The following is a 14,550-nucleotide window of genomic DNA, read 5'->3' as shown; positions in this document are numbered from 1 at the left end:
TCTTGTAATATATATATATATATATATATATATATATATATATATATATATATATATATATAGTCATATCCCTGTACCCATATTTTTTGGAATTGTTGTGCCGTACCCTTTGTACCTGCACTCGTATCCATGTGACATAGGCTAGGATTTATAGAGGGGACATGATTTGCGTGAGATGCCATTGTTGCAAAGAGTCGGGGCATATGAAAAATGCATGCCAACTCTTAAGAAGAAGAAGTTTTGAGCAGCTATTAGTACTTCTACTACTTTCTGGTGGTTTAGGGGGTGAGAATACTCCAGGGAGAGAGGAGACAGTTCCTACAATTGCAACTACTTTTGATCTATGTCACAGGGACTCGGCAAAACAGATGCCGCACCCGCGTCGACGCGACGCGACGCGGGATCGCGTGCGGGTGCGGCACCGGGTGCGGTCAACGCACCCAGGGTCATTTTTGTCCACATTTTTGGGCGAAAAAAAAAATCCCCCCCCCGATGAAAAGGAGGATTAGGGCAAAAAAAATTTTTTGCCCTAATCTCTCCTCTCTCTCCCCCTGAGCTCGAGCTCTCCCATCGCCGCCCCAGCTCCCAGCGTCGCCGCCCCCAGCGCCACCTCCCCCAGCGCCGCCGCCCCCAGCTCCGCCTCACAGACTCCTCCTCTCGGCTCGCAGGTATGTCTCACTCTCTTCTTGGGTCGGCTGGGGAGGGGCCGAGCACCCCCCTCCCCCCCTCTCTCGGTCTCTTGTTGGGTCGGCAGGGGAGGGGCTGAGCCTCCCCTGCTCCCTCGTTTTTCGGCACAGGAGGGGCCGAGCCCCTCCCCCATCTACCTCTAGGTCGATTTATGTAATTGCTTTACTTGTGGAGCTGCTGCGGGAGGTGGACGGCGGGGTGGCGGAGGAGGCCGCGGCCGTGGTGGCGGTGCTGACGAGGCACACCGACGGGGTAGCCGCCGTGAGTGCGTTGCCGGCGGGAATCTCGGCCCTCGTCTGGGTGTTGCGAACCGGTTCGGCAAAGGCGAAGGAACACGCAGTGGCTGCCCTGCTCGAGCTGTGCAAGCACGGCGGGCCGGACGCCCTGGAGAGGGTGGTGAGGGCGCCGTTGCTGCCTCGCTCCCTGCAGTCGCTGCTCTACTCCGGTACGTCCCGGGCGAGACGGAAGGCCTCGTCGCTGGCTCGCATCTGCGGTGGTGGTTACGGACCTTCTGTTTCGAGACATGCCATGCCCGTATAGTTGACAGTCTCGGTTCCGTTGCGGTAACGGTTCGCTCTTGGTTGGTACATTATACATCACCCATTTTGGTTTCACTGCATTTGTTTTTTTATGCATATATGACCTGATTGGCGGTTGTATTATCTCATTCTTTTGGGAAGAAAGGAAAGGAAACGGTGGCCTCCCTTTGCTTTTGTGTGTATAGTTGGTGCTGATTGCCATTATCCATTTGTTTAATAAATCTGGAAACGTGAGACAAAAGTTCCTGTAGTGGTGTCTGTTCAGGAATTGATGGGACCCTTGTTGGTTGTTTGTGCTTGTGAAATCATGAATACCATATTGGTGGCTTCATTTTGAAATTTTATATATACTTCTGTCAGGAAAATGAAAAGTTTTTGAGGTCATATTGGCAATCTCTCTCTTTCACAGATCCGACTGCGAGAATGAGAGAACATCACTTGTTCATAAGCAAACTTTGATGCTCAGGTGAAAGTGAAACCATCAAACGTGCCTTTTGAGAATAAATTTAACGTTTAAGACAAATAATAATAATTGAGAGCAAAACATGAACCTAAGCTTCCAATATCAGCTGTGTGTGAGTGTGAAAGATGGATCAATGGTGGTGGTCTTGGACATTGCCCTTAGCAATGCTGTGCTGAAGCCACCATTGCTCTCATTCTCAATGTGGGTGTTGTAAAATCTCTGCAATTTTTTTCTTCCCTTCTAGAAGTAAAGGCACTTCATCCATGGCTTCGGGCTCTCGCGATGAAACATGTGATTGTAGGGAATGGAAGCAGGTGCGCCTCTACCAGATGGTGCGGTCATCATACTCACTGGATTTTAGATTTGGGGATATCCCACATTTTCTTCTTCACCACTTTGTTCTATTCTTGATGGGTTAGTGTTGCAGTTTGTTCTTTCAGGCTTGGGTTCTCACCCTCTGGGTAATTGCTTTACTTATTTGATTGATATTTAGGTCGATTTATGTAATTGCTTTACTTATTTGATTGATAATTTGATATTTAGGTTGATATACTGCATGCATGATGAATCATATTATGATTTATGAGTTTATGACAATGTTTACTGTTAAATGTTAAACTGTTAAAACTTCAAAATTATATATATATATATATATATATATATATATATATATATATATAATTTTTTTTTTTTACATTTTTTCCCCTGCCGCACCCGGGTTTTTTGGAAGTGCCGAATCCCCGCACCCGCACCCGCTCCCGCACCCGCACCCGCACCCATGTGACATAGCTTTTGATCCACAACAGGTTAGTTACTCTCAATTAATGGAGAAGATGCTATAAATTCGTAAATTCTTGGCTCAATCATCCATTTCATATGCCTCTCCTTCTCTTGCTTAGTCATCTCATGCTTCCTCTACTTCTGGTAGTGCTTTTGCAAGTATTCCTAGCATACATTTCGATTGATTAATAGACTCAGGGGCTTTATGCCATATGACTGCCAATGAGTCCTTGTTAACCAATTGTAGACCATGTGGTGGAGCATTGCACACTGCGAATGGATCTATAGGTTCTATTACATCTACTTCTGATTCCAAAAATAAGTTGAATATTTCTGACGTTTACCTTATTCCTTCCCTTGATATGAATTTGATCTTTGTTGGTCAAATTACTCAACAAAATTGTGATGTTATTTTCACCCCTGTTGGTTGTTATGTGCATGATCGGTCTGCAAGGAGGATGATTGGGATTGGGATTGGGAGTAGGAAGGGGCACCTTTATTATGTGGACCATCTTGATATGAGGCCAACGAGAATGGTGGAGTCAAGTCTTGGTGCTGCAGTTTTGGATCTTATTGTTTTGGGGCATCATTGATTGACATAGTGTTATTGTATATGTCTCATGATATTTAGGGGGAGTCTGTACCCTTAGAGTATGACCTTGTTAAATGTTGTGAGAGTTGTAAACTAGCTAAGAGTCATGCTCTTCCTTCTGTGTCTAAGGAGATTGAGTCTAGTAGTCCTTTTGGTCTTGTACACTTTGATGTTTGGGGGACTTCTGCCGTGGGGTCTAAAAGGGGTTCTACCTATTTTGTTACCTTCATAGATGATTGTATAAGATTTACTTGAATATATTTTATGAAATACAAAAGTGATTTACCTGAATTTTTTAGAAAGTTTTGTATTCATGTTGAAACTCAATTCTCTACTAGAATTAACAACCTGCGGTCATACTCAGGGGGAGAGTAAGTTGGTCATGGATTTCAGAATTTGTTGTGTGAAATGGGAATTGTACATAATTATACCCCTGATTAGAATGGTGTTGCAAAAAGAAAGAACACACATTAGAAACCATGAGAGCTCTTTTGTTTACTAGTTGTGTACCCAAAATATGTTGGGCTGAAGCTATAGGAGTTGTTGTTTACTTGTTTAATTGCATACCATCAAGCGTTCTTAGAAAAGTAACTCCTTTTGAGAAATTGTATGGTAAGAAACCTGATAATGATTCTCTGAGAGTTTTTTGGAGTGTGTATTTCATATTTGTTCTTCCTCATTAAATGGATAAATTGTCACTTAGAGCTGTAAAATGTTGCTTCTTAGGATATCCTGATCGTCAGAAAAGGTACAAGTGTTATGATCTTGTTTAAAGAAGATATGGATAGACATGTGGAGTTTGTTGAAGATCAACCATGTTTTTGTTCTGAGAAAGAAGTGGATAAGATTGAATTTAATTTGTTATTTCTGATTCTTTTCCATGAAAGCACTAAAGTAGAAAAGGAGAATAGAGTCATGATCTATAGCAAGAAGGAGCCTGGAGTTGAGTCTACATCATTTTATGATCAACATGCTCAAGAGGTAGAGGGTCTTGTAATGAAGAGGGGCGGAAGCACCAAAAAAGCAAAAACACTCTTTAAGAGTGATTACAAGAGCCAAGAACACAAACACTAAAAGTGTACACAAAAAACCCACAAAAGGAGAAAATGACTTAAAGTCTTAAGTTGGATATTATTGAAGAAAGAAAGAAGAGGGTGAAAACCCAATGCCATTACAAGTGTGAGCCTCCTCTATTTATAGAGGAGGAGAGCTAAAAGAGGGACCATAAAGGGGGCTCCCTTCTAGTCGTTGGGAGCCCCAACGGTCATAAATATGATCGTTGGGGCCCCAACGACTAGATGGGTGGGGCCCCTTATGGTCCTTCAAAAAGAAAAATAAGAAATAAAAAAAGGAAAAGAAAAAGGGGAAAAATAAAGAAAAAAGAAAAAATACAAAAGGGAAAAGGTACATGGTATTTTACCAAAACACCCCTATCGGGTTTTTGGTTGTACAAAAAAAGAAAATGAAATATTATGTATATATACATGTATGTATATATATACATACGTATATATATATATATATGTATATGTATACATATATTTATATATACATAATTTAACATGCCCCCTCAAACTTTACGGGGAGAAGACCAAAAGTTTGCTAAGAAGAAACATAAATCGTGGAGTTGGGAGCGCTTTGGTGAAGAAGACAACCAGTTGATATTCTGAAGTAACATATGGTATTGTGATAGTTCCTCTGAGATATTCGTCTCGAACATAATGGCAATCCATTTCGATATGCTTGGTTCGCTCGTGAAAAGTATGATTGCTTGCAATGTATATCGCACTTTTGTTATCACTGCAGAGCTTGGTGGGAGAAGAAATGAGGACGCCCATGTCACCAAGGAGACTTCTGAGCCATACGATTTCCATAGTTGTCATTGCCATGACCCGATATTCAGCTTCAGTGGATGATAGTGAGACCTTCTGCTGCTTCTTGCATTTCCACGAAATGAGAGATTCACCTAAAACATGCAAAGACCAGTAGTTGAGATACGATCATTGGGATTTCCTCCTGAGTCAGCATCCGTAAAAGCAGTTAACTCAAGAGATGAGGAAGAGGATAAGAAGAGTCCCTTGGAGATGGTATTTTTGATGTATCGCACAATTCTCATTACGGCTGCCATATGAACCGAAGTAGGTGCATGCTGAAACTGGCTTGCTGCATGAACCACATGAGCTATATTTGGACGGGTGATGGATAGATAGGTGATGAATCCAATTAATTGACGGTAGGGGGTTGAATCCTCAAGAAGAACACCATCCTCAAGTCTTAGTTTTGCATTGATAACTTCGGGAGTCTCAACTTTCTTTTCATCAGATATTCCTGACTTGGTACAAATGTCTGCAACTAATTTCATTTGAGATAGGATGTATCCTCGCGCGGAATAAGCTACTTCAATTCCTAAAAAATATCTCAAGTATCCAAGGTCAGTCATATCAAAAGTTTCTTTTAACATAGACTTTACATCATTTACCCCCTTTTTGTCACTCCCAGTGATGATCATATCATGGTTTTAAAACTCGTCGCGTCAACTCGGTGACTCAGCTCGGCCCTCCAGCGAATCAACCCAGCAGGGTAAACTCGGCTTGCCTTGACTCGGTCTGACTCGGCCGAGTTCTGGGATATTTGAAATTTGATTTTTTGGGTATTTCAAAATAACAGTTTAATAATAAATAATAAATTACAAGACAAACCAGTTCAAAGATACAATAATCTATCAATCTTTATGTGTTGATTAAACATATTGGCAAAAAAAATGATTCAAAGATCTAACAAAAAAGTGAAGCATACACGTATCGGTGCTTGTACTTCATGTTCTGGTGTTGGGTGCCTTTGAGTGTTGTTTTATGAACACATATCATATCCTTCATTGTATATAAAAATACATTTTTGTACAAAGTCTGTATCACACCTGTGCATAATAATCTGTACCCTGTCATCCTTTTTTTTTGACAGAAACACCCATATCATACCAGTTATGCTGATCTTGTACAATATGCTTGTACATGTATCCATGTGAGAGCATTTCCCTTGGTCATAATTGGAATTTCTTCTGGTGATTCATTCTCTTATTGTTGTTTTACCTTGTTGCAACTAATTCAATCTGGCTTTTTATGCAAGATGATGTGTTGTTGTTCTCAATGAGGTGAGATCACTAGAAAGGATCAAAGGAAAGCTAACAAAAGCTAGGGTGTCTTCTGGAGAAGTTTAGCTGAAATTCCTAAACCATTCTATTTAGAAATTTGAGTTTAAGTATGTTTTTAAACTCAGTTACATGGGGCCTTCATTGAATACCAAAGACATGCTTGTTATGAAGAAGTTTCTTCATGTAACTTGATCTTTCCATGTGACCTTCTTATGAAGAAGTTTGTACGTTTTCTACTCTGCACTTGCAATTTTTTATTGTCAACTCTTTAGACTATATGTTTACTGAAAAACATGGTTTGATACAAATTATATATTGTTTTTCTTTTAAAATCAAAAGTTAACAAAACCCGGCCTGAGTCACCGAGTTGACCCGCCGAGTCACGAGTCAATAAAGAACGAGTCGAGTTCCGAGTCATGGGTTTTAAAACCTTGGATCATATCATCAACATATAACAAAAGAATAACAATGAAGTCACCTGTCTTTTTAACAAAAAGAGCAGGGTCAGTATAGCAAGAAGTAAATCCTAAATTGATTAATACATTACTAAACTTGTCATACCAAGCTTTAGGAGCTTGCTTAAGTCCATATAAGGCCTTTATTAATTTTAAAATTTTTCCATTTAAATTCATACCTGGAGGGGGTTCTATATAAACTTTTTCATTTAAATTTTCATTTAAAAAGGCATTTTTGACATCAAGTTGAAAAATTGGCCATTTTTTAATAGAGGCTATTGCAATAAGAGCTCGAACACTAGTCATTCGAGCAACTGGAGCAAAAGTTTCATCATAATCTACCCCATACTCTTGGGCATATCCTTTGACCACTAACCTAACCTTATATCTTTCTAATGAACCATCACTCTTAGTTTTTACTTTAAAAACCCATCTACATCCAATGAGTTTCTTGCCATTGGGTGGATCTATGATTTTCCAAGTTTGTGCCCTTTTAAGTGCATTAAGTTTTAGTTTCATTGCTTCATTTCAATGAGCATATTGTTTAGCATCATTGTAATGAGATGATTCATGAAATGAGTGAAGAGCTAGTAAACATGCTCGAAAGTTTGGAGAAAAAGAATCATAAGATACAAATCTATTTGGTACTTTAGAGATACAATTTGATCTTCTTTGAGAGGTTTCTTCAATCGACTCACTTTGGGAGAATTTCTCAAGGGCACAAGGTGGATTTCTTTCATTCGTTCTAGAGTAGACTTGTGTTTGTCTTTATACATTTTCTTCTAAATTTTGGTCATCATTTGGATGTTCAAAATGATCTTCTATGAGAGGTTCACTAGGATCAACATGATCATCTATGATGTTTTCTTGAGGTAACAAGTCAAATAAAAAAGAATAATCAATGTTTTCATTTGGTTTATTCGAAAAACCATTTTCTTCTTCTAAGAATGTGACATCTTTTGAGATATAAAGTTTGTTTTTGAGTATGTCAAAACATCGATAACCTTTTTGTTTTTCGCCATATCCTAAGAAAATACATTCAATAGCCCTAGAAGAAAGTTTATCATTTTTGTGAGTTAGAACAAAGCATTTACATCAAAAAATTCTTAGTCTTTTATAATCGAGAGACATATTGTAAAGTTTTTCAAATGGAGAAAGATTTTTCAAAGAAGATGACGGGGTTCTATTGATAAGGTATGTTGATGTTAGAACCGCTTCGGCCCAAAAGGATTTTGGAATATTTTTTGAAATTAATAAAGTTCTTGTGGTTTCTATTATGTGTTTATGCTTTTTTTTCGCAAGACCATTTTGTTGCGGAGTGTTGGGACAAAAACGTTGATGGCAAATTCCATTTTCTTTTAAATAGATTTGAAATTCATTGGACATGTATTCGCCTCCCGAATCGGACCTAAGAATTGATAGATTTCCTAAAAATTGATTTTTGACCATTGCATGAAAATCTTTAAAGAAGGTAAAAACTTCGGATTTGCGACTTAAAAAGTAAATCCAAGTAAATCGAGTGAAGTCATCAATAAAGACTACATATTACGAAAATCCTCCTTTGGATAAAATAGAGGAAGGTCCCCATACATCGGTATGAATAAGTTCAAAAGGTCGAGTGGTAAAATAATTTCTTTGAGGGAATGGAATAACTTTAGATTTCTCAAAAATGCAATCTTTACAAGTCATATGTTTGTCTTTACAAGTATTGTCCAAAAAAGGAAAAAGAGACATCTTTACAAAATTTTGATGACCAAGTCTCTCATGCCAAATTCCAATACTTTTGTCCTTTATATGATTGCAAAAAGACTTTGGAGGTAGAGTCAAAAAGTCCATAAAATAAAGATTACCCCTTCTATGGCCTTGCCCAATCAGCTTCCCTGACTGGAATTCCTGCACGGTGCAATCTTTAGTTGAGAAAGAGACTTGACATCCATGATCGGTGATTTGGGAAACAGAAAAAAGATTTAGATTAATCTTTGGAATGATTCTTACTTTAGGAACGAAAAAGTTTTGAGAAGTTTTAAAATCAAGTGTTCCAATACTTTCAATTTTTAAAGATGTTCCATCGGCCGTTGAAACATAAGAAGATATGGGTTCAGAAAAAACATTAGAAAGAGTTTTTATGAAATGTCATATGAAAAGAAGCATCGGAGTCTAGTATCCACATACCTGGAGGTGATGAAGAATAGGCGATGGCGGCTCCGGATGTTGAAGAAGAAGTCTTGAGAAGATGTTGGAGAACTTCGGAGATATGATTAAGAGTTTCTTTGATATCTCCTTCTTTGGCACTTTCTTCTTCCTTCTTTGGAGAATTTTCTCCAACCGCGGTCACTTTTCCCTTAAGCTTTGGACAAACCGGTCTAATGTGTCCCGGTTCATTACAATAGTGACATATCACTCCCTTTCTATACCCACTATTTTTGTTAAAGTGGGGAGGTCTATATGCTTTTACATTTGATCCGGGCCTAGTAACGGCCAACACTTCATCACTCTTAATGCTTAGGCCATGTCGAGTTTCTTCTTGGCATATTTCGGCAAGGGCGTCTTCAATGGGTAAGGCTTTAGTTCTATGGAGAAGGGATGCCCTAACTTGTTCAAATTCCGGTCGAAGACCATGGAGAAATTGGAAAAAATGCTCCTTTTCAATTTATTCCCTTGTCAACTCAATATCTTCCGGAGCCACCCATTTAGGCTCAAGAAGAACAAGTTCATCCCAAAGAGGGGTTAAAGAGCTAAAGTAGTCTCGGACACTCATATCCATTTGTTTAGTGGAACGAATTTTTTCTTGACAAAAAAATTGTCTAGCAAGATCCTTTTGGGTATACATACCCTTAAGGAAGAACCATGCCTCATTGGCCCTTCTAAATTTAGCAATATTAGCACAATTTTTGAGGTCCACATTGTTCATAAACCATGCCAAAATTTTGGCATGGTTACTTTCCCAATCCTCAACTTTGGATTGATGGTCATTGATAGCTTTGATGCGCTCATCGCCATCTAAAGCTTTTTCAACCTCATTTTCGATTTTAGTGAGAACAAGAGAGGGTTCGGGAGTAGTTCCCATAACAAAACCCCAAAGTTTCTTACCTCTTAGATGATTTTCCATAGCGGAGGCTCACATAAGATAATTGGACCCATTGAGCTTAAAAGAAAGCTCAACTTTAGAATCGCATTCCATAGGTACTGAATAGTCTTCCTTTCTTCAAAAGCTTGAGAGGCACACGTCCCAAGATAACAAAGAGAAGCCCGATCACCAACCTCGCTCTGATACCATGTAATGAAGAGGGGCGGAAGCACCAAAAAAACAAAAACACTCTTTAAGAGTGATTACAAGAGCCAAGAACACAAACACTAAAAGTGTACTAAAAAAACCCACAAAAGGAGAAAATGACTTAAAGTCATAAGTTGGATATTATTGAAGAAAGAAAGAAGAGGGTGAAAACCCAATGCCATTACAAGTGTGAGCCTCCTCTATTTATAGAGGAGGAGAGCTAAAAGAGGGACCATAAAGGGGGCTCCCTTCTAGTCGTTGGGAGCCCCAACGGTCATAAATATGATCGTTGGGGCCCCAACGACTAGATGGGTGGGGCCCATTATGGTCCTTCAAAAAGAAAAATAAGAAATAAAAAAAGGAAAAGAAAAAGGGGAAAAAGAAAGAAAAAAGAAAAAATACAAAAGGGAAAAGGTACATGGTATTTTACCAAAATACCCCTATCGGGTTTTTGATTGTACAGAAAAAGAAAATGAAATATTATGTATATATACATATATGTATATATATACATACGTATGTATATATATAAGTATATGTATATATATATTTATATATACATAATTTAACAGGTCCTTCTCAGCCAACTCCAAATATTCCTTCCACATATCTTAAACAGTCTACACAAGACCCTCCACCAATACAGGTATGATGTAGTACCCGTCCTTTTTTTCCTCGCACTCGGTTTGTTTCCTATGAGTCCTTTCCTGCTACTCATCAAGCCTTTCTTGCTCTAATTTATTTGCATAAACCTTTGCACCTGTGGTACATATGACTACAATAAGGACATTATTGGCGGTTTCTGCAGTTAAGGGTTGGGATTTGTGGCAGCTAAATGTGAAGAATGTGTTCTTGAATGGGATCTTAAGGAGGGAGTCTATATGGAATTGCCTCAAGGAGTGACAGATCTGAAAGGAAGAGTTTGTAGTCTCAGAAGATCATTATATGGGTTGAAGCAAGCTCCTCGAGCATGGTTTAAGAAGTTGTGTAGCTGTGAAAAAGCTTGGCTTTAGACAAAGTTTCTATGATCCAGCCTTATTTGTGTCCTCATCTAATACTGGGCATTGCCTATGCTAATGTATGTGGATGATATGATCATTGTAGGTGATGAATCATTAATTTTTGCAAATGTGAAGAGGAAACTTGCTGATGTGTTTGAAATGAAAGATATTGAAAAGTATAATACTTTCTGGGTCTTGAAGTTGCTTGTGCTAAGAGAGGATGTCTTTTGACTCATCCCAAGTATGTAGCTGAACTCATAGCTAAGACCAGATTGGTAGATGAGCGTAAGCATATTCCCATAGAGCCAAATGCTAAGTTGAAGTGTGATGATGGGGAACTGTTGCAGGATCCTATTGTATATAGACAACTTGTGGCCTTGTTGGCAGTTTGATTTACTTGACTATTTCTAGACCAAATAACACTTTTGCAATATATGTTGTGAGCCAATTCATGAGTTCTCCAAGGTTGGTTCACTTAGGAGTTGTTCTCATGATCATTTGGTACACATGTGCCACTATACATCATGGATTATTTTTCTCATCATCATCAAAGCTGGAACTAAGAGAATATTGTGACTTGGACTTTGGAGGATCATCCAAAGATAGATATTCTACATCTAGATTTTGTATTTTCTTGGGTAATTCTCTAACATCTTGGAAGAGCAAAAAGCAACAAAGAGTAGCATTATCTACAACAGAAGCTGAGTATAGGGCCATGGCTCAAGCCACTGCTGAGATAATATGGTTTAGATGGCTACTTGAAAATATGGGAGTAAAGTTGACTATTGGGATAAAATTGTATTATGGCAATCAAAGTGCTATTCATATAGCAAAGAGTTTAAAGTTTCATGAGCATACGAAGCATATTAAAATTGATTGTCATTTTACTAGAAGAGCATATTTGAATGGCGCTATTTCTTTGTCCTACATTGGTTCAGCACAACAGATAGCAGATTTCTTTACTAAAAACTTGTATACTTCTCTCTTTAGAACACTCCTTGCCAAACTCAGGATGATCGTTTTCACATCTTCTCGAGTTTGACGGGGAGTTTTTAAGCATCCATGTATGTTTAATGTTGTAAAAATAGAATCAATGTAGAATGTGTTGTAATGGTCAAATAAGTTCACATTTTCATATATAGCACAACAGATAGAAGCTTGTTTTAACCTCAACTGTCACAGAAAATGTACTAACTGTTTGCGTGTTGCAAAACTACCTAATGATAAAAACATTATAAAGTGTTAAATTTCTTTAAGTGCAGATTATTTGGAATTTGTACCATTTTGTAGTCATACATATAAAGTTTGGTTATTGTTTTAATTTGTAAATCTCTTTCAACGACATTGTCTCCACAATATTTCTTTTGGTTGTGTATCATGCCACAGTGAACATACCTGTTGTGTAACTGGAGGGATTTCACCAAAAATTCTTGACATAAAGAGTGTTTTGATGATGAGGATTAAACACTGAGCACACCTGAAGCCAATGATAGCATTGGATGACTCTGCACTTCATTTTTTCCATTTTTCTTTTGTTTCCTTGGTCTTATTTTCTTGTATTTGTTGGTTAATTTCATACATATTGATATGCATTTTGCTATGCCAACAGATGTTCATTTTTATTGTGCTGCATCTCCCATTCTGACCATTCTTGAAGGGAAATTTGATGAAAATAACTGCATCCCATATCCTATGACTATATACATGCACATATATTGATATGCATTTTGCTATGCCAATAGATGTTCGTTTTTATTGTGTCGCACGTCCCATGCAAGCCATTCTTGAAGGGAAGCTTGATGAAAATAACTGCATCCCATATCCTATGACTATATACATGCAACTTTTGGTCTTTCTGAAGTGGACCAATGCTATTATTTATATCTGGAGTTACATTGATTGTTTACTTTACAGGTGCCATTGTTAAGCATGGATCTGGAAAACAACTCTCTTTGGACAGGAAATTGGTCCCAGCTCTGCCCAACCTGCAAGGTTTCATCAACTCAACTTGGATAGGCTTTTGTAGGATACCTGCAACTTCAAGCAATCATGGACATATACGAGAGCTCTTAGATAATGGCTTTTTGTAAACCTTACAGGAGCATCTTATATCATTCAATTAAGAAAATGGATTCAGCAGATGCATTTGCATGCGGGCATCAGTATATCCTGCATAATCAGATTAGCCTATGTATGTGTGTGCGCATGTGTGTGCTTGTGTGCTTCTGTGTCTGTGCATGCATGCACACACACACACACACACACACACACACACACACACACACACACACACATGTGTGTGTGTGTGTGTGCATGCACACGCGTGCTTGCATTGTGTGCCTGCATTGCATACAGGCATCAGTGAATCTGGTTATGGCCTAATCAGAAATGCATATGGATGGAAAAGCCTCATCTTAGATCCTGTTATCTATTTTTCTTAATTAGATGCACTTTTGCATACAAGCAGGTTTGTCTGTTAATCAGATTCTTTTTTTACTTTTTTGGTTCTTGATGCAAAATGATAATAATGAAGCCAGATTCAACCTGTTTAATTAATTGGAAACAAAAGATTGTGTATTTGATAAGTTGCTTGATAGCCCCTCGGGATAGTGAGACGCTGACCCGTCCTGCTATGTTATTCAAGTCAATCTGAAAAACATTAACATATTGGTCTAAATGGGTTTGAGTTAGAGAGATGTCTCACAAAGTCATAACACGAGCTCGCACACGCGCACACACATACAGAGTTAAGTTTGTCACATACTTTAGTATATAATATATGCCCCATGCCTGCTGTTATGGAAATCCACAAGGAAAATATATATATAATCAAAACCTTAGGATTTTCATACCATGCTCAACTTCTTGCCAGATAATCAGACCCGTGCGTTCCAAGCATTGTTCTACATGCAAGCGCTGCGTGGAGCAATTTGACCATCACTGCCCATGGATATCTAATTGTGTCGGAAAGGTGAGAGCTATAGAAAATCATAGCCTTTGTTCATCATGAATTAACCATTTTTAATCGGCTATTTCATTTTTATCTCTTTATTGGTTGGTTTGTGAATGTATCATGAGACCCTTGCCATTTTTCTGATTTTGACCATTGGAGCTGAGGTTTTTGAGCAACTTTACCACAAATTTAACTGCCTGACTTTTCTTAATTCATCTCATACAGCTGCCGAGGGCATGCAATTATTTTTTTTCCTGCATTGATGAAATACCGCATTCAATCTTCTATTGCAAATAAATTATATGTGAAGAATACTTTGGCCATTTAGTTGACTAAACTATTGTCAGATGAATGAATAAAGGACAAAGCATGTCTTTGTTGCACATCTAGAAACTTGGGTAGCTAATTGAAATAAATGAAAGTTAGGAGATATTTGTAAATAAGTGATAAATTGATCATCTTTTTGTAATTTCCTCGAGGATTTTAAATTTTTTTGCCTGAACTTGTATGTGGGCCTTTTTGTTGAACTCTTTTGGTGATTTATCGTTCATATTCCTCTATATTTATATACTGAGATCACAATTTTTCATTTAAAAAAATAAATATTAATTTGTTTGTTAGATATTTTCCCGGTTATCCATGCTATTCTTTTTCC

At 38.1% G+C, this 14,550-nt stretch overlaps 1 protein-coding gene across 4 annotated transcripts in view; it reads left to right on the top strand.

Moving 5' to 3' along the window:
* LOC149835402 (Ankyrin repeat family protein with DHHC zinc finger domain-containing protein) overlaps positions 1-14,550 on the top strand; it is a 69,846-nt gene that overhangs the window by 52,927 nt on the left and 2,369 nt on the right. For all 4 annotated transcript variants that reach the window (XR_016432318.1, XM_090008472.1, XM_090008473.1 and 1 more), the window contains exons 9-10: positions 12,857-12,934; positions 13,815-13,913. Coding sequence is in view for 3 of the 4 variants with exons in the window: in XM_090008472.1 (XP_089864598.1) it covers positions 12,857-12,934; positions 13,815-13,913 (177 nt within the window). In the remaining variant the exon portion in view is untranslated. The remainder of the gene's footprint in view (positions 1-12,856; positions 12,935-13,814; positions 13,914-14,550) is intronic.

This window comes from Nuphar pumila, chromosome 6, assembly GCF_984573655.1.
Source record: "Nuphar pumila chromosome 6, dmNupPumi1.hap1.1, whole genome shotgun sequence".
In the NCBI taxonomy this organism is placed as follows: domain Eukaryota; kingdom Viridiplantae; phylum Streptophyta; class Magnoliopsida; order Nymphaeales; family Nymphaeaceae; genus Nuphar; species Nuphar pumila.
This window is presented reverse-complemented; position numbering and strand designations above follow the sequence as displayed.